This window comes from Scomber japonicus, chromosome 16 (genome assembly GCF_027409825.1).
Source record: "Scomber japonicus isolate fScoJap1 chromosome 16, fScoJap1.pri, whole genome shotgun sequence".
Taxonomy (NCBI): Eukaryota; Metazoa; Chordata; class Actinopteri; order Scombriformes; family Scombridae; genus Scomber; species Scomber japonicus.
This window is the reverse complement of record NC_070593.1, coordinates 10,822,632-10,847,350: the sequence shown is the minus strand read 5'-3', so window position 1 is coordinate 10,847,350 and position 24,719 is coordinate 10,822,632. Positions and strand designations below refer to the sequence as shown.

Genomic DNA, 24,719 nt, shown 5'->3' with positions numbered 1-24,719 from the left:
GGAAGTAAAGAAAAAAACTCTGATATCAATATATCGGCAGATAATTTTATAAATACAAATTATTTTGTGATGATCCCTCATTCCATCCCTCAACACTTGTGACAAAGATATATAATGGAGGTATGATATTTTACAGTTTAAGAATATTTTATTATCATTTATTGTCATTATATTAGTTTCTTAAGGTTTCTAAATAACTTATTTTCTCTAACTTAGGGATAGATGTCAAATACAGACTCACAACTTAGGTCAATTATTAACCTAACTTATATAAAACAATGTTGCATGGACACGGTTATATATTGAATGAAGAACAAGGATCAAATATACGTAGAATGCTGAATATATATCTTCAAAAATTAGACACATATTGGATGACATAAAAAACTAATAGCTGTATCTCTACTAGTATCCCACAAGAAGAGAAAAATGAAAATGAAAATCCTCCACCAGAAAATAGTTTATTTAAGAAAAAAAAACCCCAACAAAAAGCATTATGAGCAAATATTAAAAATGAATTGTATAATGGAATGCAAACTGGTTTTGGAAAATAGAAGCACAGAGCAGTAAATCCCATAGTACAGAAACACACACCATATGCTAATGATTGAGCATATGCAGTATACAATAAGGAAAATGCACCAGATGCTCCCACACACTTTTTCACTCCCACACACACACACACAAATACTACACAAACGTCAGTATTTATTGCATCCATATGCTCAAAAATGTACAATGATGACAGTACATGCTGAAAGAAAAACATACTGACAGCATATCTCTCACAGGGAACCGACTTTCATCCAAAGTACACTGGAGAAAACTTGACCTGTACTGTACAAGGCCTGAAGAGGAGTACACAGTATAAATTCAGGGTAAGTGATGGATGTGAATGCTGTTTTGTGTTTGTTTAACCACATAGGTGTTCCTCCTCTAATAAGATAAGTGGTCTTTATATTGCTATGTTTTCTCAAGCTTTTGTTTTCCTTTTCCTTTTAGAGTTAGCTAGATGAGAAGATTGATGTACATTAGAATAATGAGAGTGGTATCAGTCTTCTCATCTTACTCTCCGCAAGAAAGCAAATAAGTGTAATTACCATAATGTCAAACTATTCCTTTAAAGATGTATGTGTGTTTGAGTGTGTTGTGAATTTACAGAGTTTGACATAATTAGCATTTTAAGCGCCTTTGCCACATTGGATGGTAAAAACTAAAATTATTTATTTGAAAAAAGACCCTACTAAGCATTTAAAATACCTACATCTATGTATTGAACAAAAAACTGTTTACAAGTATATGAACATTTCTTTCAGCAGTAATACAACATCCATTTGCATGAACGTGTTCAGAAATTATTCATGGAAATTATTGTGATTTTTTTTTGTGTAAATGATCAGAAAAATAAACCTTACCTAACCTAACCACCAGAGAATTGGCTGAAATTGAACTAACAGTGAAAATGGCAATTAACCAGCCATTTAGCAGGACGAAAACACCGGACAACTCTACTAAAAGCTGTGATAGCTGTTTATACGTAATGGACATTGCAAAAACAAAATGTACCGAGAGGAGATCTTTTGTAAGTGTAAATGTGCACGTGTATATGTGTGGGTCTGTTATCAACAGTTTATTATGGTGCAGTCATCACAAACAATACCTTACATATACTCTTACAACACGTGTACATGTCCAAAGAGACACTTCTGTGCTCTTTGTGATGTTCCTTCGGCATGAACATCTGTGGGCAAATTAAATTGATTATCCATATGATGGGGTAATGGAGGGAATAAACTGAAAAGAAGTCTAGGCTTAAAAGCTATGAACATCACAGGTGAAAGAGCGGAGAGTAATAGGTTCTATTAATCAGTAGTGTTTCTTTACAACTTGATAGATTTCTCTGTACGTTCCCTTCTCTCATCTTATCACACTCCGTTCTATCCACCATTCCTCTCCCTCCTACCATCCTTTCTGTGTATCCTCATCTTCTGTCACCGTCTTCCTTTCCTGTTTCTCCCTTTCCACTTTTCTTTCCTTCATCTTACACTCCATTCCATTAATCCCCCATTCTGTCCATTTCCCTCTCTATCCAGCTGATTGCATCGAACATGGAGGGGAAGAGCAATCCCAGTGAAGTGTTGGTGTGTACCACCAATCCAGACAAACCAGGCCCTCCATCTACACCTTGTGTCACCGCATCAACGCCCTACGGATTTACTGTCACATGGGGTAACTAGACACAAATGCATGTTCAAATGTAATATGCACACACACACTTGATAATACTGTATAAACACACAAGATTTAAGTGGAAATGTGCACATCTGTTACATCTAAAACAGTCTTTAAAAAAAAAGCACTATATTGGGATCCATCAGTCAAACCTTGCCATTTTTTTATTCAAATACGTGTAATACTTTCAGAATGATGAAGATGTTTAATAATTTTCAGAAACAGCTCAACACCTGACCCTCAATGGGCCTTATTCACCAAATTACAACAATTTTGTAACCTGCTAGGAGATACACAAACAAACAGGAAATGAAAACCCTTTAGTATCAGAGTGCATCATGTTGAGGTAGCAGCACAGGTAGCTGCCATAAAAAGCCATCATGTCTGCCGTCATCCATCTGTTCTAAGCTCATACTGCAGGAGTTAGAACAGTCTGTTCTTTCTCAAATGGTGTAAACATGACACAGATTTTATTGTATGTCTCTCAGTCAGCATTCCGATCATTGGCCAGATTCTGATAGTCATAAACACGTTAGCTTCAACTTGAACATTTTAAAGAGAGAAACTGTAATACCTCATGTGTAACTACTGGGTGCTCTTTCTTTTTTTCTTCTTTTTTTGGTTTTTGGCCGTTGGCAGCCAGTCCCAAGGGTGCTAATGAATTATTTGGCACCATTGTTATACTGGTGCTTTTGGGAAATTACCAGTTCTGCTCGAAAGCAAACAGTCTACTAGATTCCCTGGCAGGCCAAATGACAAGTTTCTGATAACATACAGATGCATAAGAGAAAATTATTCATTTGACATATTTTCTTGACACAATAACAATATGGATAAATGAAATGTTTCTACGTTTAGACTTCTGAGTTCTTCTGCAGCATATATGTGATGTTTACCCAAAGTAAAATCTGTCCATTCATTCCTCCAACAGATCCTCCACAGGATAACGGGGGCTCAGAGGCTCTTACATATCTGCTAGAGATCTCAGAGGGATGCTCTGAAGGTACGACTTATATGTATCTATTTTTTCTACCTTTCTATGCCACATTTTCATCTCAGTTGAATGCTTGTTCAAGGTCTATCATTTTATAAAATGAAGCTCAAAATGTGCTGTCCGTCCTTTCTCCCCCTGCCCTTATTCTGTCTATGCATCCATTTCCCTCACTTACTCTACCGAGAAGGACATCAGCCACAATTCAGTCCTTGTTAACCGCAATTTTAAAAAAGCAGTGTTGTTTGGATTCCCTAAGATCTGCACCCCAGGAAACCAAATGTTCTCTTCTACCTTTCAGTCCATATAGAAGGGAAATGATAAAAGGTGTAATTTCATTGAGTCTGTACTCATTCAATAACATCAAACACAAAGGAGTTTGTTGTTTATTGGAGACTAGTGTTGAATATCAAAGAGCAGAAGAATAGAATAGCAAAAGCTCATGTTCTTCTTTAGTCATTGTTTGTGAAAGGGTTTTTGTCATGGTTGGTACTAGGGGTGTGACGAGATCTCGTGCCACAGACTAAAACTTTACGATATTTCTCGTCGAAGTGAATTTTGTCTTGCGAAGCTATAATTAAGGGGCGCACCAAAAAACAAAACAAAAAAAATATGTTTTTTTATCGCTCATTTGCGCGTCAGGTCTTTTTTTTTTATAATGTCACGTGTGGATCATTAACCAGCTGCAGCTTCTACCTGCTGAGAAAATCTCACAGAAGTATGAGATGAGGAGAGGAGCAGGAGCATAATTTGTGATAATTGGATTCTTTATTTAATTTATATTTATATATTAGAATTGTTTCTACTCTTTATAATTTACTTTTTGGTATTTGTGATTGTATCTAACTTTTGTATTTATGGTTGTTATTTCTATAAATACCAAAACGATCCATCTATAAAATGTGTATATGAGGAAACCTTTTACAGTGCTGCCTACTACATATGATAATTATATATTTAGAAAGTAGAACTAAAGTGATTCATTACAAGATGATTAGTTAAAACATTTCAAAATGCACCTGCATTATTTCCATTTTGTGAATTTCAAATAAAAGAACAGTCATATTTCCTCATTGAAGTTTTCTTAAAAATATAGTTAAAATCTCGTCTCGTCTCGATCTCATGTACCCAATATCGTGTCTCGTCTCGTCTCGTGAGCAAAGGTTCCGTTTTGTATTCATTAGCCGATGCTGAAGAAAGACATTATGGTATTTTAGGCACAGCAGAGACTCTTAATTCTGTCACTGCTCTTTTCACCTTCTCACCTCTGTCAAGCTGTACTACCAGGCGCTGTATTGGATTCATCTAATTGATTTAGCTGTGATTCATCATAGTACAAGTGTGGTTTCTGAGAGTTTTACTGCTCTGAAACAGATGTTTGGGTTAACTTAAAAAAATGAGTTCCATTCCACAGAGTTTCTTTGATGTATAGCATTAGGAAGTTTACTTGAACTTCACTTTATGTTTTACCAGTAAGTTATCATACGTAAGTTACATTACAGTTGCATTACATAATCAAAATACATGCCTCTTCTGATAACATTGTTTCCTTTCTGTGAACAGGACATACATTTGCATAACATGAGTGGTGCTTCATAGGTGGAATAATGGATTTCACAGTCCTATATAATCCATTGATAGAACAAAAACAGCATTGTAAATGTATTATTTAGGCCAATGGGATTCTGTTTCAAGGGAAATCATTTGGTCGACTGCAAAATACATACAAAACAGCTGGAGATCATGTGTGTGTGCGCTTATGCTGATTTGTTGGCTGGTGTATATGATCAGTTGTGTAATTGTGTTTTGGGCTTTTTGTGTGTGTGTGTGTGTGTGTGTGCAGCGAGCCAGTGGGAGGTAGCGTACAGTGGTCCAGCAACAGAATGTGTTTGTGAGCGCCTGACCCCTGGGACCATCTACCGCCTACGTGTGTGTAGCATCACCACGGGAGGACACAGCCAGGTAAGACATACAAACACACATACACACACGCAAACGCACAAAAACTGCAAAATTTTGAACAAACAGTTCTTGAGTAAGGAGGGGGGGCAGCAGTGACACATTAGTGTTGCTCATGTGGAAAACTGTGGGAAAATGTACAGTCTACACACACATAATCACCAATGTATCATAATTAACATTTCTAGCAGATTTCATTTGTTTTGATTTCTTGCATTTATCTCTCCTCCTGTTAGTGCACTGTTAGTGTTCCAGTCCGTACATTAAGCGTCCCACCAGGGCCCTGCCAGCAACCAAGGATTGTGGGTAAAGCCAAACACAAGGAAGTGCAGTTAGAGTGGGGTGAGTGCAGACATACACGTACACTGTGTTGAGTTTTATTCACTATTATATTTGATTTTTTGTTAATGTAAGGTGGCTAAATCACCCTCTGGCTGCTTAATAAGTTTCCCTGGCCAACTCTAATGTAACCGTAGTCAACCATGTTTCAACCTGATTGAGCTCTAATTTAGCCCATTAAATGCCTAACCTAGCCTCAGCCTGACTTAACTCTCCTAATGTCCACCCATTATTGCAGAATAGTACTGTTATCTGTTGGCAGGCATAGTTTCCCAGCCTGGAACGATGATGAAGTTCTTGTTTTAACCAGTTTAATACAGCTGGCCACAGCTCTAATCAGTTTACATTCAGGCAGCACTGCTACAATTACTGGCTCGAGCTGAAGGTCACACATAATGTATTGGAGGGTTTTCCCTAGTGTCTCCTTCATTTATTACTTTAAACACACTGCAACCAAAGTGAAGCAGCTGGTGGAAGAAAGAATGCCTCTCAAATGAAAGAGATATGTACCTGATGAACTGAGCGGAAATCATTTATATAGCCATCTGAAACCTCCAGAAGTCTTTGTATAAAACATACATCTTTATATTTGATGTGTCTTTCCATCCCAGATGATTTTCAATACATGTCATTGGATCACAGCTTGATTGTAAATGGTGCCTTTATCTTTGTCTCCACAGACTCCCCTATCTCTGAGGGAGTGTGTGAGGAGTGTGTGTTCAGTCTGGAGATGAGCGAGGGGGACACCAAGCCAGCAGAGGTGTATCATGGGTCGGAGCTGCAATGCACTGTTAGCAGTCTGTTACCTGGTGCCACGTACAGCTTCCGACTGCGGGCTGCCAACGAGGCTGGGGTGAGAAAAACACTTGGCAACACCACAACATGTGATCGGCAACACAATAAAAAAAAAAGAAAACTTACCAACTGGTAATTCACCAGGCAACACCAATGAAATTAGTAAATTTTATGGTCTCTGGGGGGAAAAAATCACTTGTCAGATGAAACCCTTACATATGAATCATGCCCTTCAACGAGTCAGCCTTACAAAATCTATAAAAATAATTCTTATTTTCTGCTTGACTAGCATAAAATTATCTAATTAAAGCGACTCTTACCTTTCTTGCATTTCATACAGCACTTTGAAAAAACTTGAACAGCAACAACTCCTCCTCCCTCATATGTCCCACCCCCGCACTCCCCCTCCACGAACGAGCACTACAATAAAATGTTCTGATATAATTTTTTTTCCCCCCGTGGAGCGGCTGGAGTCATATCATTCAGACCGAATGATATGATTGGTCAGAGTTTTCTCAGAATATTATGAGAATGGAATAATGTTTTGTTTCTGTGCCTGGTGGGTCCCAACATTTTAAAGTGCCATTATGTTATTAATATCATTTTAACCTAAACAAAAAAATTTGTAAAAATGTAACAAAGGTAAGGATAGCTTTAATGGCTCTCATGACCATGAAATATACTGTGCATAAACTGTGGAACCTTTTAATTGGACCAAAATATGAATAAAAACACTAAATCCAAATGAAAATGTTTTTTATCATAGCTGCACACACTACAGAGAAACAGAGGGGCTGTTAGGTCAGAGTGTCCCAGACAGACTAATAATGGCTATGTTTGGACAGAGAAATGTTCCAGTCTGAAGCTAACATCTGATTGGTTTGATCATCCAGACACTCAAGAGAGAACTAGCACTCAGACTTAATAATCAAAAGCTGGTACAAACAAAGCACACACACACACTTGAAAACACAACGAAAAGTGCATATGTGTACATGACATATAAAAACAGCCCTTATACGCATACTAAGGCACAGCAACCTTTTTTTTTTTTAAGGTCAATCACACCTCTCATTGTTTGTCTTTGTGTGTGTTGTCTCTTTGTTTCTTATAGTTTGGAGTGTACTCAGAGCCAACAGAGGTTACGACTGCAGCAGGTCCTCCTGGCCAATGCGGGGCACCACTCATAACTCTTACCAATAACACCTGCGTAACACTTAACTGGGAGGTGAGAAACACAAAGATGTAAAAACAATTTCTATGAGCAAAGCGGACAAGAGACAGAGAGACCACATTTTGTTCAAGTGTTCTTCAGAGCTGTCAAAAGAAATTGAACCTCTCCTTTTCTATGTTTCTAGTGATGTACAAAATTGCCATTTTCAATTGGTTTGCTTGAGCTGTTGTTGACAAGTAGACCAAGGAGACTGGGTTGTTCATAGCAATCTAGCTTGCCTGGATGATGTATTGAAAATGATATGAAGCCTCTGGTGTTGTATCATCATTTGTATACAGCACCTTTTTAGTCTATCCCTCATGTCCAGTTGGCTTGCTTTAACATGGCATGCTCCTTTTTATAGTTTTTATTTGAAAGACTGTCCCTCAGGTTTTATTGAATTTGCAATCCATTCATGGCAGGATTTGTTTTTACCTCCATGTTCCCATTGATTTCTCTCAGTTGAGTGTGTATTTGTGTGTGCTGCAGAGTCCTGAGGGTTCAGGTACAGACATCTCTGAGTATCGTTTGGAGTGGGCGAGGGAAGACGAACCTATGGAGCTCATCTACTGTGGATCCGCTACACAGTGTGAACTATCAGACCTGACGCCTGCCACAGATTACTGCTGCAGGCTACAGGTACTGTAACACACACACCTGCACTAGACTAAGCACACAGGCACATTGACAAGAAAATGCAAATATTCAAATCTGGTTTTGGACATGGACATCATGAATACTTACTCATGCCAACACACACATGCTGCAAGAAAGAAAAAAGTCACATAAAAATACCTGAACACAGATGTGCAGAAACACAAAGGTAGAAAAAAGGCATAAAGAATAGCACGACATACAAATTGCAGCCAATCATAGCATCATAAGCAAGAACACAAACACACAGAGAGCAGTGAAAATTACACACACTACTTACTTTTGTGCTCCGGCTATTAATCTGGTGCATAAATAAGTTCTCTCTCTCTCTGTATTTGTCTAACACACTCACTTTCTCTATCTCTCTGTCCCCTTCTCTTGTTCTCTTTTCTGATGTACACTCTGAAGCTATGAATCCAATAAAAGCCTGTTTTATGGCTTTCCTCTTTATGGGCTCATTTATAAAGTTTGTAGGGCAGCACAAGGTCATCCTAATATCCTAATCAATGCTTGAGTGTGTGCACATGATTTGTCTTTTTTGTGTTTATGTGTGTCATAGCATGCACATCTTAGTCCACGTGTGGTCCCAGGACAAATGTCCCTCATAAGAGAGCCACAAGAAAAAGATCACACAAGATGCTTCGCCTTGGTTGAACTCTCTGTGACTCCATATGTCCTGCACCTGAAAATGAAATTGTACTGGTTCATCTACTGTAGCAGTGTTTTAAATCTGCACAGCTTGACATACACTTGTTTTATGAGAGCACTTTAAATAGCCAGACAGTAACACAGGATAATGTAAATCACAAGTTGCTCACATTTCTTTATGTTTTCAAGTCTTGCCAAAATATATTTGATGGCCGAAGATAAATCAGAAATATGACTGGAGTATAATTTTCAGACCCTCAAAGTATGTCGATAGTTTATTGCTGAGATAAAGCACCAAGTCTAGAGATCCTGTATTTTTCTTTAAAGCAAACAGAAGACTTTTCTGTAAGTGTGCACTGTAGTCTGCAAATCCTGCCCTCTTCTCCTTGTTGTGCACTCATGTTAATAATGTTGGACTATCCAGAAAGTGGATGAGGCAAATTTTCTAATAAAAAGTAAGTACTCCTCATGTTTTTCTAAGTATTGCTGCTTTATCTTGTCTGGTACATTAAGTCGCTACAAAGTGCACATTGAACAATTTAAACAACTGTTTAAAAAAAAATCAAGGTTTTAAAATGTAGCAGATGTTTGTTTGGTTTTTTGGTGGTACATTTTTTTTTAACATATTTTGATCGAGGTTCTGCCTCACTGAGTTTGTGTGAGGCACTTAAGTAGGCTACTACAAATCATAAGCAATTGAATGGTGTTTAATAGAGGATACTTGAGGGGAATACAAATGTGTTTTTACACAGCATGATAATAAACTAATGTTCTTTCACAAATAATACTTACTGATTTAAATTCATCTCCCACTGCTGGTTTTCATCTTTTATTCCATTCCCGATGTCTTATTTCCTACTCTATTTGACTTTCTCTTGCTCTTAGTCTGTTACTCTAGCTCTTGCCAATTCATTTCACTTTTGCCTCCATCGCTTTTCTATCTATCTGTCTTGGTGTCTGTCTAGTCTCTGCTCTTGTTATCATTCCTCTTCTCTCCTCTCCTCTTGTATCTCCTCAAATGCCTTCATCCCTTCACCTTCTCTGTGTTTTTGTGTCCCTCTCAGGCAGTGAATCAGGCAGGTGCTGGTCCTTACAGCGAGCAAGTGAGTTTCCGAACCCCGGCAACAAATCCTGACCCGGTCTCCTCCCTCAACCTCCTGGACCTCCCGGTCTCATCAGAGTCAGGTCACTCCCCATCAACCTGCCTCTTCCTGAAGTGGGAGGAGCCAAACAGCAATGGGGCGGAAATCACCTCTTATGTCATCACCTTGGATGACCAGACCATCACTGTGGAATCAGGGACAAGTCACCTTGTCTCAGGCCTGCAGCCAGACAGCGAATACAGGTACTGACATAAATTATAAAGCAGCAGAGCTGATGTGAGGAGCATATAAAATTGATATTTTCCTACAAAGTGTGATTTATGTTTGATGATGATCCCCAAATCTTGGGGTTGGCATTTTGATTAACCATTGTGTCACTCTATGTGCACGAGGTAGCAATAAAACCCAAATATACTACCACAGACTTTAATATTTTGATTGGTGGGCCAGTGACCATTAACACCAGATGTCAGACCAACTGAAACATAATTCCAGTCAATACTTTAACTTAAATCAACATGAAACACTGGATTAATAAACCTTCATTAACTGATACTTTGACCACTTGGGGTCAACGATAACAAACTGTAAACCAAACACTGATGTATTATCACTTTTTAAATTTGAAATAGTGAACGTGTTCGCAAACAGTTGACTTTGTACACCTCCAGCAGACCAATGGAAACATTAACATTAATTTTGAGTTGTCAGTAGTCACTAAAGTTGCAGGCCTTAAAATGCAAACAACGACACTGAAATGCTCTATAGAGCGAGGGGAACTGTCGTGTAGGGTGAGTTGGGGACACCCTCTCATCCGCCCCGCTGCCTGACCGAGGTTTAAACAAAAAAACGTATAATAAAATTAGCATTTGGAGAAACATTAGTGTGATATGAACTACCTTAAATGACAGAAACCATCTTTGGGAAAAATTCATTTGATGTGAATATTTTAGTTTGGCTATTTTGCCATCTGCCAAAATGGAGGGGGTGTGACTTATAACTTATTTTTCAGCTAGCCACCAGGGGGAGATTGAGATATTTTGGCTTCACTTTTAAGGAGCTGTCATGAGGTCCATCTTTATGAGTAGTCAATGGTCAAGCTCCATAAACACTAGATACTTTATTTCCCATAATGCAATGAATAGCATCTCTAGAACTAACTAATAGGATAGGATCATTTGATGACATCATCAGGGGGTCAATTATATTATGTCATTGATTATGTCTTTTTCCCTGCTGTAAGGGCTCTGCATTAACAGATTTCAAAATGTTCAACTCAAATTTAATGTGGAGTGGTCCTAATGCATAAAACGTTTAAAACAAGGGACCACAGCAGGTAGCTAAGAGTTGATTGATTACTGGAAAAAATGATCAATTATTATTGTAAAATCGTTCTGCTTGTTTTAAGAATTTCTGTTGAAATTATGGGTATAAACTATTGTACTATATTATACAGAGCATTTTGATCTAAAAAAATGTATTACACATGGATAAAAGTCTTACATTACAAGTACACAGGTAGTAGTATATAATAGCTTGGGATAACCTGTGTGATGTTTTCATGCACAGCCATTTAAGACCCCCTATGCTCACACAGCTGTAAACAACTGCTCAGTAACATGAATCACCAGCTACTGTTGTTATGTCTCTGTAAGTGTTTCTGTAATTGTGTGTGTGTGCGCGCACGTGTGTGTGTGTAGTGAGTTCTTTGAATTGGGGGTGGGAAAGAGGACGACCAAGCCATGGGGACGTGTGAAGAGGCAGAGTGATCACACATCATTGTTTTCATTCTGAGGTTGTTTTTGTCCCGATGTCACTCTGCTCTCTTGCATAAAGGCTGCCAGGCAGAACACTGTGCGTATATGTGTGTGTGTGTGTGTGTGTGTGTGTGTGTGCTTGTAGGAGTTGTTGTGTGTGCCAATGACAGTAAATCTGCTTGTTATTTACAGCGGTTGGGTACTTCAAATAATATTATTCATACTTTATTTATGTGTATGGCTTTGTGATGGACTGCAATAAATGTTGTTTGCTCTGTGAGGAGTGGGGCTGTGTGTGCAGGTTTAAAATGTCTATGTTGTGAGATTATTGTTGAAACCTTATGTTTATACTAGAGGTGTTATTCCTCTCCTCTGCCTTCTCCCCAGTCCATGCTGGGGATTAACTGGCTGATCCTGTACTGAACTACAATAGTTGTTTGTTTAAGAGAAAAACAGTTATTATAATTTAAAAAAAAAACTAAATCCAAATAATAATACTGATTTGTTTTTTTAGATTTCATGTATTTTTAATGACATTACCTGTTATCATTGAAATCTGCATGACTTTTAGGTCTTCAAACATCATGCAGAATGTATTCAGCTTTAGTTGGAATCAGATCTTTCTTTATCTGTCTTTTTCCAGACACAAGGTTTTCCAGCAACCTTTTACATCTTTGCTTAATACTGTCCCGGTTCATTTATAATATTAAAGCGTATTTTAGTCTGCAGAGACAACTTTAGAGGATGATTGTACATGGGCACACATTATAGAATAAAGATTTAATAAAGTTGCAGTGCTGAAAGGTGCACTCTAAAACTGACAAGAAAATCACTGCTACAATTATGCACCTTGTTTATCATTTTCAAAACTGAGTATATTTATCAAGCAGTCACTAAACTTAGCACAAGTGGCCAGGTAGGGGTTCAGTGGTTTGCTCAGCTGAAGACATGGTTACCTCATGCCTGATGGCTGTACAGAGACCACTGAAATGCCACCTTTTGTATAGAAAATGTTTAATTTTTTATCTTCATTTCAAGATAAAACAGTAAGCTTTGAAAGACAAATGTCATTTGATATGTAAATCCAAACACAGCTAAATGTAATCCCTTATCATCAAGTTTATTTATATTCTTTCTCTTCTTTATTTTAATCATCTTTTAGCTAAATGTTTAATTACCCAGTGGATGGGTCAATGATGCCCTTTTTCTTCCATCTTCACTCAGCCACGTGAATTATAATGAAAGGTTACAGTTACAGAGTATCAGCGATTAAATGTCAGAAATCTTGCCAAGGACCTCTGATGTGGATGCTAACCAGCTGATCAGACATGGCAGAAAGAGGGGGAGAAAGGGAGGGGGATTCTTAGAAGAAAGGCAGCAGGGGAGTTTGAAAAACACAAATCCATTTTTTTAAATTAGCAGTAGATAGCCGTGTCTTGGTGTGTGTGCAGAACACTGTGCTGTGTTTTTTTTTACTCTATTTAAAAAAAAAATCTTGGCCATTTTTACCTTAATTGGATAATGGATTGTGACGTTGCAGACAGGAAACAAGTAGAGAGATGGATATGGCATCATGCAACAGACGTCATTGGTTTGAACTGAACTATGGATATTGCGATATTGCTGCGATATTGAGAGTGAACTGTTGTGTTTATGCCATAATATGGTTTCCAAAAACTTGGGATCATCAAAGGCAGAGCTTACATTTTCCCAATTGTAACAATCTCGTAAACATGTAAGAACCTAAACCAACATGTTCTCTCTTCTTTTATGGCTTGCAGTGTACAGATCCAGGCCGTGAATGCCATTGGCTCCAGCCCCTCGAGTCCACCTCTGCTGGTGAGGACACGCCCCCTGCCTCCAGCCCCGCCCCCTCTCGAATGTTCGGCGGCCGGCCCTCAAAGCCTGAAGCTGAAGTGGGGTGAAAATGCCAGCAACACACATACGCGTGCCCTGCTCGCCGACGACATGGTCTACACACTACAAATGGAGGACAAAAACCACAGGTGGCGTAAATACACAACATTCTATACCCTTCTTACGTGACTGCTTAGCTGGTTTATAGTGAATACAATTCAATGAGTTTACTTTATTTCTGATCATGTGTATGTGACAAGAGGAAGATAACATTTCAAAGATCAAAATATGCACTATATCACAGTTAAAACTTACTAAAAATTTTAAAACTAGCATTTAAGATAGAGACGAATCACACATTTTGTTCAAACTGTATATTACATGATATATAATATGCAGTGGTGGAAAGTAACTAAGCACTTGTACTCATGTACTGTACTTAAGTAGAATTTTGAGGCTTATTAGTAGTATTTCCATTTGATGCTATTTTATACTTCCACCCCCAAAATATTGTACTGGGAAATATTGTACTTTCTTATATTAATGATCTATTATATTATATTATATTATATTATATTATATATCAGAGGAACATGAGTAGTACTTTTAATTTAATACTTCATTCACTGCATCTTCTCAGTCCTTTAGATACACTTCATCATATACTTACTACTGCACAGTAGGCTTATGCTAACATTGGACATGGCTGCATTGTGGATGATGAAAGGTACACAGTTTACTTTGTAAGGTGTCATTATCAGGAGTGCCTTTCTTTGTGCTGTTGCTCAGCACTGTGGTAAAATGTGCACAACATGGAAAAAACAATACTCTATACAATACATGAGAACAAGCTGTACTTGCAGCACATTTGCCCTGACCGATAAGGTTGAAAGCAGTATCATGATTTTAATTAGACTGCTGAGATAATAATATATATAACAATATAGCAGATGCCTCGAAAAATCACATATAGAATAATAATTGAATGTTTAATGCAGCTAAACTGCATTAAACGTTAGACATTGTGCCACTCTTATGTATCATATTAGATGAAACTCTTCATATGTCTAAAACAAAGACTTAAAATAACTCATGTTGTTTAATTGCGGCTCTCTTGGGACCTTTAATTACATTTTTTTCTCCATAAATGTCAATATTTAATTGAGACAACTTACATTGTCTACTATCAACAGAAGTTACCACATCCAACCCTGATCTGTTAATGTTGCTTTGTAGAAACACACTGTATGTAGGTGAAAAGAACCACTACAAATGCACCATACACATTTTTTTTACATGAATCTTGCTCTATATGGACTTCTGTAAAGTCAAAATTGATGGGTATTTTATATATAGAACCTCAGCTATGGCGTGATATTGAAAAACTGTGATGTTCCCCTCAGAAGGTGTCTCTCAACCTCTAGGCCTCAAGACGCATCACTTTTCTTAGACTTCCCATCCTGCAGGTGGTCAGTATTGCAAATCAGGACCCAGAAGGTCAATACTGAATACAAACCAGACACACTCAAACACAAGAGGGACAGAACACAAGCAGCTTGAGAGAGGCATTCATGCGTAGTTAGAAGAATGTGTGTAGATCTGTGTGCTCCCGTGTGTGTGTGTGTGTGTAGGGTTTTTTTTGTATGTGTGCTGTAACCAGATGTACCATGGAGTAGTCACGTTGAGGGCATCTGGAGCCAGCCTGGATACAGCCTCCAACAATCAACCGTCCATTTAACTGACTGCTCAGGCAGGAGCGACAAATAGAGAAACAGGGAGACAAAGAATTAGCAGACAGAAGAGGAGGGGAAGGGGCAGAAACCGACCACTGACAGGAATTAGCCACACAGTTGGAAAGAGAGGAAGAGGAGGAAAATATATTAATAGCAGAGCTAAGAGAATTTTTCATAAGCTGTGGTTTAAATAGCAAAGAGAGTGATGCACAAAGAGGCAGGAAGCAGACTGAACTGAATGGCCACTTTTATCAGCTTGCCAGTCTGCCCACCTGTCAGATTGTCTCGCTTCCTCCCTCAGTGCATCCCTGTTCCATTCTGGTTGGCTGGCTATCCGTGTTTGAATTAAGGCTTGGCTGGCATCAAGTTGGCACCAGTGTACCTTGGCGCCCCTGGAATGGGCCGGAGGGCATCAGGCAACAGATGGGGTCCTATCCTGCAGGCTATGATCTGTTAACCTCCCCAACACACACACACACACACACACACACACACACAAACAAACACAGATGTATGCACGTGAGCACAAACATGCTCCCTGCCAGCCAAATGAAAGCAGCTTTCACAGTTTAGAAAATTTTGTTTATTCTTTTTCTAATTGACACCATGATTAGTGGGGGCAGTGTGCTAGTCTGTGTGTTTTTGTGGCTTCATGACTCATCATTCTAATACTTTTGTGCATATATGCATAGTTTGTCTGCAAACACCTGTTTGTTTCAGATGGTATTTTTGTAATCCTGCTATGTGTTGATAACACGACAAGTGCTAGAACTTGCTTAATATTACAGAACATACTGCAGTTATTTGAGTTTTTCTTTCTTTCCTCTGATTATGGCATATTTTATTGGATAATCCCAGGTCTTAACATACATTAATTAAAACAGACACTAATTGTCAGTACCACTCATTCCTCGTTTATCATCAAGGAAACAATAGGATGTACACTGCATGCTTATTGATTGTATTTAGCAGGAAGTAAATAATACATATACATGTACTAGATAGAATGTGTTACACTTTCAACTATTTAGTGGCTTTTGTCATTGAACTCAGAGAAGAAGGGGCCAGGGATTGTTTGTCAGTGGCTTTTTGTGTGGCCCAAGAACAGACTGAAATTGGCCTCTAATTTATCAATAGTCTGGCTAGTTCTACTTTCTTTTTTTCTTGTTCACTTGTCCACCCAAACTCTAATAATAGACTTTTAGGAGTGGTTGATTCACCTGAAAGTGGTGCTTTTTCACATTGCAGTACACTCAATCTTACAACATTGAAAACTTGGAGTACGATTCTTCCACAGCACAGTATCTTTTCCTGTCAAGGACACATTTTTCATTTTGATCTGTACCAGAATATATTCCAAAAAGCTGACATTTTGCTATCTAAGTTCACATATGGTCATGGGGTTGGAATTTAGTTATATTGAAGTTATATTTGGGGAATTCAGTTAATAATGTATGTCTCCATTGCTCATACAGTATAGTCATTAAGGTCAAGGTAGGGTTTCACACAGACAACATATATCTATGGCTGGAGTGGAGTCTCCCCCAGCCCCACCTGGAGATTCCCAACTTTCACCCACCAGCCTTTCATTCTCTCCACTCAGTCAGGACTCCCCACTTCTGGATTTCACCGACAGGATGAATGACCTTGTCAATGTTGGAATCCAACTCACACCACGCACAAATCCCATTTTTTCTCCCCTCAACTTCCCCCATCGTCAAGCCCCTCCCATTCCACCACGCTGGAAACAACCATCACCCAAGAGTCACAGAGCCCCCCCACCTCCTTTGACTCAGATCATCTGTGAGTCTGACTGATATGTGCCGGGTCCAGGCTGCAATACTGATACCAATTATGTTCTCCCCCAGGAAAAGTCAGGGCCCTATGGAGTTCAGGTAGTTTTCTCAATCCCTGTGATGACAGGTAACAGAAGAATGGTTAAACTGGTGAGAAATAACAAGAGTTCAATTAAATCTGCTAATTTACTAAGTATAGCATGTCAACCTCAAAATATACCAGTGTCTCCTGTTATCTCCACAAGGTTAGCTCTACTCAATATCAGATCGCTAGCAAACAAATCACTGCTTGTTAATGACGTCATTATGACCTATGATCTTGATTTTTTACTTCTTAGTGAAACATGGCTGACTGAATGTAGCTGTTGTGCTATTCTCAATGAGGCAGCACCAACAAATTTTAGTTTTATGAACAAGTGTCGAACTGGTAAGAAAGGCGGAGGAGTTGCTGCCATCTTTAAATCTGTATTTCAGTGCAAGGAAATTACATTAGGTGATTTTAGCTCTTTTGAACATCTCTGTTTTTTATTAAAAGGTGATCCAAAAGTTATTTTTTTAATCATTTATAGACCTCCAAGATACTCAGGAAAATTCATTGATGAGTTTGCTGAACTGCTGTCAGTTATCTGCACTGACTACAACTTTTTTATCATAACAGGGGATTTTAACATTCATGTAGACAATAACATGGACAGTAACGCCAAAGAACTCTCTGCTCTACTTGACACTTTTGGCCTCTTGCAACATGTGAAAGGGCCCACACACACTCGAGGCCACACTCTGGATCTGGTTATCTCTAAAGGTGTTGATATTTCTTCTGTTGATGTTAAGGACTTGGCTCTTTCTGATCATTTCTGTGTGTTCTTTGACTTACAGATCATTCCAAATGTTCAGTTAACCTCTGTGTCTGTTAGGAGAAGGTACATAAATGAGAATACCAGTGCAAAGTTTATGGAGGCTATAGCTATGTCACCAACTGTGAGTGCAGAGTCAGTTGATGAACTCCTGGATAAATTTAACTGGAAAATCTCAAATGTCATGGATGCTGTTGCACCTATTAAAACTAAGACAACCTTGAGCAGAAAGAAAACACCATGGAGGAACACTATGATGATAAAGGCTTTAAAAACAGCATGCAGGAAGGCAGAGCGTAAGTGGAGAAAAACTAAACTTCAAATTCACCTTGACCTCTACAAACAAAGTCTTTGTAATTTTAAATATGAGTTACTCAAAGCTAGACAGCAACATTTTTCTGAAATAATTAATAAGAACATCAACAACACTCGTACTCTGTTTGCTACGGTTGATAAGCTTACAAACCCCCCTCAACAGATAGCTCCAGAACTCCTTTCCACAGAAAAATGCAATGAATTTGCTTGCTTTTTCAGTGAAAAAATCCAGTCCATAAGGCTAAATATCAACACAAATCAACAAAACAATAAAATGATGCAATCCCTCAGACCTCCCAGGAATAACTCAACTGCAATGTCAGAATTTAAAACAGTTGACCAAAAAACCATAGAGGAAACAGTGCAGCATCTAAAACCATCAACATGCTGTCTTGACACAATGCCATCAGATTTCTTTAAAACTATTGTGAACTCTGTCCAAACAGATTTGCGACAAGTAATAAATAGCTCACTTAAATCAGGTGTGTTTCCTAAACTCCTAAAAGTAGCTGCCATTAAGCCACTCTTAAAAAAGAGAACGCTGGATGCTTCCATGTTAACCAACTACAGACCTATCTCAAATCCTCCTTTTATAGCCAAGATCGTTGAGAAAGTGGTTTTTAATCAACTCAGTAATTTCTTGAACTCCAGTGGCCTTTTTGACAAATTTCAATCAGGCTTCCGACCTAACCACAGTACAGAAACAGCTCTTATTAGAGTGTTAAATGACATAAGGTTGAACACTGACTCAGGCAAGGTGTCAGTTCTGGTCCTGTTGGATCTCAGTGCTGCATTTGACACTGTGGATCACAGTATACTGTTGAACAGGTTGGAAACTTGGGCAGGACTCAGCGGAACAGTCCTAGACTGGTTCAGGTCCTACTTGGAAGAGCGGAGTTATTTTGTGACCATTGGAAGTTATGAATCTGATCGAGTGGCTATGACATGTGGAGTTCCTCAGGGGTCAGTTCTTGGACCCCTACTGTTCAGTCTATATATGCTGCCCTTGGGTCAAATTCTGCAGAACTCTAATGTAGACTATCACAGTTATGCAGATGACACACAGATATACCTAGCACTGTCTCCAGATGACTACAGTCCAATACAGTCATTGTGTCACTGTTTAGAGCAAGTAACTAATTGGATGAACCAAAATTTCCTTCAATTAAATCAGGACAAAACTGAGGTCATTGTTTTTGGCAATAAAGAGAAGAGGATTGCTGTCAGTAAACATCTGGAGTCACTCTCTCTAAAAACTACGGACCAAGTCCGAAACCTTGGCGTGCTGATAGACTCAGATCTGACTTTCAGCAGTCATATCAAATCAATCACCAAAACAGCCTTCTATCAGCTTAAGAACATATCCAGAGTGAAGGGTTTTATGTCTCAAACAGACCAGGAGAAGTTGATTCATGCTTTCATCTCAAGTAGACTCGACTACTGTAACGGTCTTCTGACTGGACTCTCACAAAAAAGCATTAAACAGCTGCAGCTCATTCAGAACGCTGCAGCTCGAGTTTTAACCAGAACAAAGAGATCAGAGCACATTACTCCAGTTCTAAAGTCTTTACACTGGCTCCCAGTCAGCTATAGAATAGATTTTAAAGTTCTGCTACTGGTCTACAAATCACTGAATGGTTTAGGTCCAGAATACATGAATGACATGTTAGTAGAATATAAACCCAGTAGAGCTCTGAGATCTACTGACTCAGGTCAGATAGTTGAGCCCAGAGTTCAAACTAAACATGGTGAAGCAGCTTTTAGCTGTTATGCTGCACACAACTGGAACAAACTACCAGCAGAACTGAAATCAGCCCCAACAGTGAACATTTTTAAATCCAGGTTAAAAACACTTCTCTTCTCCTATGCTTACGATTGAGCTCTTTTAAAGCACTTTACATTTTAATCTTTCATTTGCACTCTATGTCCTTTTAATGATTTTAAAGCTAATTTATTATTTTATGCTGCAATCATTTTATTTATGTCTTTCTATTTTTCTGTACTTTGTTTTTATTATGGGGGGGGGTGGGGGGGGGGGGGGTTTAATTGTATGTTTTAAGTTTCTCAAATTACATGTTTTTCTGTTTTATGTAAAGCACATTGAATTGCCATTGTGTATGAAATGCGCTATATAAATAAAACTGCCTTGCCTTGCCTTGCCTATGGCTATTGTATTATGTAGTTATTATACTTAGTTGTTATACATTCAGGTATAGCAATGACAGATTTCCCGACTTATTCAGATAGAAATACATATAAATTGGTTGGTATAAATAAAATACATACAAACATAAATAGCAACATCTCCACACAAACACTTCCCATTCTTCTCTCCATCATTTCATCCACAGCAAAACCATCCATGCACTATAAATGACTCAATGGTTCCAAAATGAATGTGTGATTCCTGACTGTTTCAACGTAATTACCTTTGCTTAGGATTCATTACTTGCGGCCACTGGTGGTTATGATGGAACGTTTAGGTGTGTTAGTGGCTGCATTAATGGCTGCATTAATGGTGCACCACAGTTTGTGTGTGAGAAGGGTTATTAAGAGATGAATGACTCGTGCTCTTCCATGGTACTTACTCCCAGGACGCTTCCTCCTATGCTCCTCCTTTTGCTGTCTCATCACACTGTATTAAAAAGAATTAGCAATAATTTATATTATTGGTCAAATCACCTTGGCAACCAAATGCTTCATTACTAATCAAAATGTATCAAGGGAGCTTGAAAGGGCACTTTGAAATAAGGAAGTCTTGAAAATATATTGCTTTGTAAACAAACATATCAAATAGCTGACTGCAATTTTGCAAATGTGATTTCCGATTTTGCCAATAAATTTAATCAGTGTCATTTTTAACCACATACCCTTACCATCTATTTATGTTTTTGTCTTTGACTGTCGCCATCTCTCTCTGTCCACATCTCCCGCTGCCTCACTTTCTTTGTCTCTGGCCAATGTAATTCATGTTTATTCATCTAATTTTATTGTAAGAGAGGTGACTTCACCTCTAGAAGACCTCCAGAGAAATGAACGCCCCCTTTTATAAATTTCTCCTCCCCCGACCTCATCTTTTACCTTCTTTGTTGTCCTCTATCCGCCTTTCCATGTCTCCATTTTGTGGGTGTATTAGATAATAAAGGGAGCTGTTTTCTCCAGTTCAAAATATTGAATGCCCATTTTTTACTTTCTACCCTTCTCTGTCCCTTTTTCGCCCACAGCTTATTTTTTCACCCTTATCTCCCTGTATGCAGACTTGTTGCTCATGTTCTGTCCTCCCTCACTCGCAGCTTTTTCACTTTCACTTGTTATCCTCGCTCTGTTGTTGCCCTTAAAACGGTTGCCGAGTTTGTTTGATTTTTCTCATTTCACTCTCTCCTCATCCGTATTACCCAGAATGCATTCGGGTAGGGGTATTTGGAGTATAAGGGCACCATGGCAACACAGGGAATGCAGGTTAAGAAGGCTCCAACCTTCTGATGCACAGCATTTTTAAGATTCATTTCTTCCCTTCCACCCTTTCTGCCATCTTCCATCTCTTTTTGTGATGTTCAGCCCCTTTGAAGTTCAGTTCCTCCATCTTTTTATCCCCCTACATATTTTTCTATCCGTATGTATCTTCCTAGTCAACCCACTCATTTGTTCATATATCCATGTTCCTCATTTCTCTATTTTGCCATCCTTGCTGTGTCTTTCTTTATGCACACCAATCCATTTTTCCAGTCAGCTAGGCAGCATTAAATGAAGTACCCATACATGGTACATACTGTAAATATCATTGCTTAAAATTATATTTATTATTGGAACCAATAATGAAATGATTTATATTGATCAATTTGATTATGATTTCCTGATTAGAGTCAATTATTATTAATAATAATGTGAATGTGTTCATTTATTTTTGGTCATCATCATATGCTCTTTCTGCCAAATACCAATCAGTGTTGTAGGGATAAAGTTATTTGTTTCTGTGGATTTCTAAAAACTTTTGAAACATTTAACAAGCACAGATTTTTTCTTTGTATATTTACTGACATTTGTTATATAAAGACAACAATCTGATAATCATGCTTTCCTCTGGGAAAGCTTTTAAGGTTCCAGCTACTACTGAAAAAAATGTTAGAACATAGATGTTTGATAATGTAATGCCAAGACAAATGTTAGTTTTTCTATGTGAGTTGAATCACTGCAGGCTTTTAGAAACAGCATGTTACAGAGCAGGGTTTTAAAATGCCAGCTTCTATAAAAAGGGTCACAGTTACAGGACAAAAGGCAAACTTAAGAATCAAATAAAATAAGTAAAATTATATTTTATTATATCTGTAAAAAAAATTGAACATTTGCATTCCCCCAAAAAAGAACAGAAATCTCCCTATCTGTGTCTAACCTCTCTTCCTCTGCCCTCTTCTGCTCCTTGTTGCGGTTAATTGGTTGGCTGTTTGGCTGTGGACCAAGGCTGCAGTTCATCTCATTAACTATGTCCTGGTGACAGTGCTGAGTATTAATTGTTTTTATACTCTGCCATTCAACTCTGCCCAAATGAGAAGGGGTCATAACTCATGATGATGAAAAAGTTAATGTGTTTACTGTAGACATGCAGATATGAAAATTGCTTGTTTTTGGCTTTGTGTTTGTTAGCTGAGAGCTAATGTAGTGTAAACTAAGGAAGACTTAATACTGGGTGTTTGTGTGTGTTACCCATGAGGTCCAGCAGCAAGGCAAACAATTAACAACACAATATATCAGTCTGAGGAACACATCACTTCTCTGTAGTGCAGCTACATAAAGAGCTCATCAGGAGTTATAGCCTTCTACTAAACCATGACCTCTCTCATCTCTTCATTCTCTTTTCTACGTCCTCTCACAACAGATCTTCCATCATCGTCTCCATGCCTGTAATTACCAGTCAACTCTTTACTTCTCTTATTTCTCCTCTCCTTCTTATCCTCTTTTGACTTCCTTCATCACTGCCTCCTATCTTTTTACTTGCCTCATCACCTTTGTCTATCTCTTCCTTCCCAGCTCAGACTTTTACTTCATTGTGCTGGAACTCTCACAGATAAACAACCCCCCCCTTTTTTTTTAGCTCAAATTCCTATTTTTCCCTGACTCACTCATTTACTCACTTATCATCTCTCCTTCAGTCCATCAATCAGTCCATCCAGCCAGCCAGTCAGCCAGCCAGAAAGTTTTTTGGTGCTCGTTTCCATCAGATTTGTGACTATGGCCTGTCAGTATACGTCCTGTCTATTCATAAATCCAACCGTTATCTTTTTTCAAGATGCACTCTTTCTTCCTGTCAGCATTCCTGTCTCTTTTCAAGGTCTACTACTTATTTCTCAAATCAAGCCTACCTCAAGGTGGCATGTGCCAAGCCTATATTGATGCAGCAAAGTATTTCTGGCTGGTAAGAAATAAATGCACACATCAGTGATCAAACGCAGACCAATATGTGAAGTTTTGTTTTTTAAAATAAAAACTGTAATTTATTATATCCATGGTGAGGCCAGCAATTTCAGACAACACTAAGAAGTGTATATATACTGTTAATACTCTTAGTTTATAAGCATAGTTAACTGATATTGATTCCTTTAATGAGTCATTAAAAGTCAAGGAATGGAGATTAGTGCAATCCAAGTATCCTCAATCTTCACTGCTCTTTCTATCAAAAATATGAACTGTGAGTTCTATCACCGTATCTATCCCTTCCTCTAACCTATTCATAGCACCGCCACTCCTTTCTCTCACCTTCACCTCACTCTTCACCCGCTCCTTTAGCTCTGATTCACTATTTCTTCCTTTTACACAGCTTGTTCAAGGCAGGAATGTTGCGCCATTATTCTCCTCTGCCGTTTCATATAAAAGGTATGAACATGGAATTGGGGGGCATTGGGGGAAAGCTGTGGGTCAGGAGGTAGAACAGTCAAGGTAAAGCGGTCATCCTCCAATCGGACAATTGACAGTTTTGATTCCAGGCTCCTCCAGTCTGCATGTAGATCCAAGATACTTAACCCCAAATTGCTCCCAATGGTGTGTGAATGTGTGTGAATGGTTAGTCTCCCTCCTGATGAGCAGGTTGGCACCCTGCATGGTAGCCCCTGTCATTAGTGTATGAATGTGTGAATGTGACATGCAGTGTAAAAGCGCTCTGAGTGGTCAAAAAGACTAGAAAAGCACTATATAAGTACACTCCATTTACCATTTACCATTGTTGTTGCACCATTAAGCTGGCAGTGGAAGCAGTCAGACTACTGCATCAATAGCTGTGTAAAAGGGACAGCTGGCATGTTGGGACTACACATACTAGACGATGATGCTGTTCTATTACACATCACGCTTCTGATTCCATAACACCGTCATGCAATCTAAAAACACAGACGGGGTGGCATCATGTCCAATATGTTTGATTCAATGTGAAAAAGCAAAGAACATATAATGAAAGGTCTTCTTTTCAGCAACATTGTGGGGTC

The 24,719-nt window shown here is 38.5% G+C and overlaps 1 protein-coding gene across 1 annotated transcript in view; it reads left to right on the top strand.

The window, feature by feature from the left end:
- fndc3ba (fibronectin type III domain containing 3Ba) overlaps nucleotides 1-24,719 on the top strand; it is a 104,191-nt gene that overhangs the window by 71,109 nt on the left and 8,363 nt on the right. The window contains exons 15-24 of the mRNA XM_053335054.1: nucleotides 792-878; nucleotides 2,094-2,229; nucleotides 3,164-3,235; nucleotides 5,067-5,185; nucleotides 5,419-5,524; nucleotides 6,202-6,374; nucleotides 7,431-7,544; nucleotides 8,019-8,168; nucleotides 9,896-10,176; nucleotides 13,473-13,697. Of these exons, the coding sequence (XP_053191029.1) occupies nucleotides 792-878; nucleotides 2,094-2,229; nucleotides 3,164-3,235; nucleotides 5,067-5,185; nucleotides 5,419-5,524; nucleotides 6,202-6,374; nucleotides 7,431-7,544; nucleotides 8,019-8,168; nucleotides 9,896-10,176; nucleotides 13,473-13,697 (1,463 nt within the window). The remainder of the gene's footprint in view (nucleotides 1-791; nucleotides 879-2,093; nucleotides 2,230-3,163; nucleotides 3,236-5,066; nucleotides 5,186-5,418; nucleotides 5,525-6,201; nucleotides 6,375-7,430; nucleotides 7,545-8,018; nucleotides 8,169-9,895; nucleotides 10,177-13,472; nucleotides 13,698-24,719) is intronic.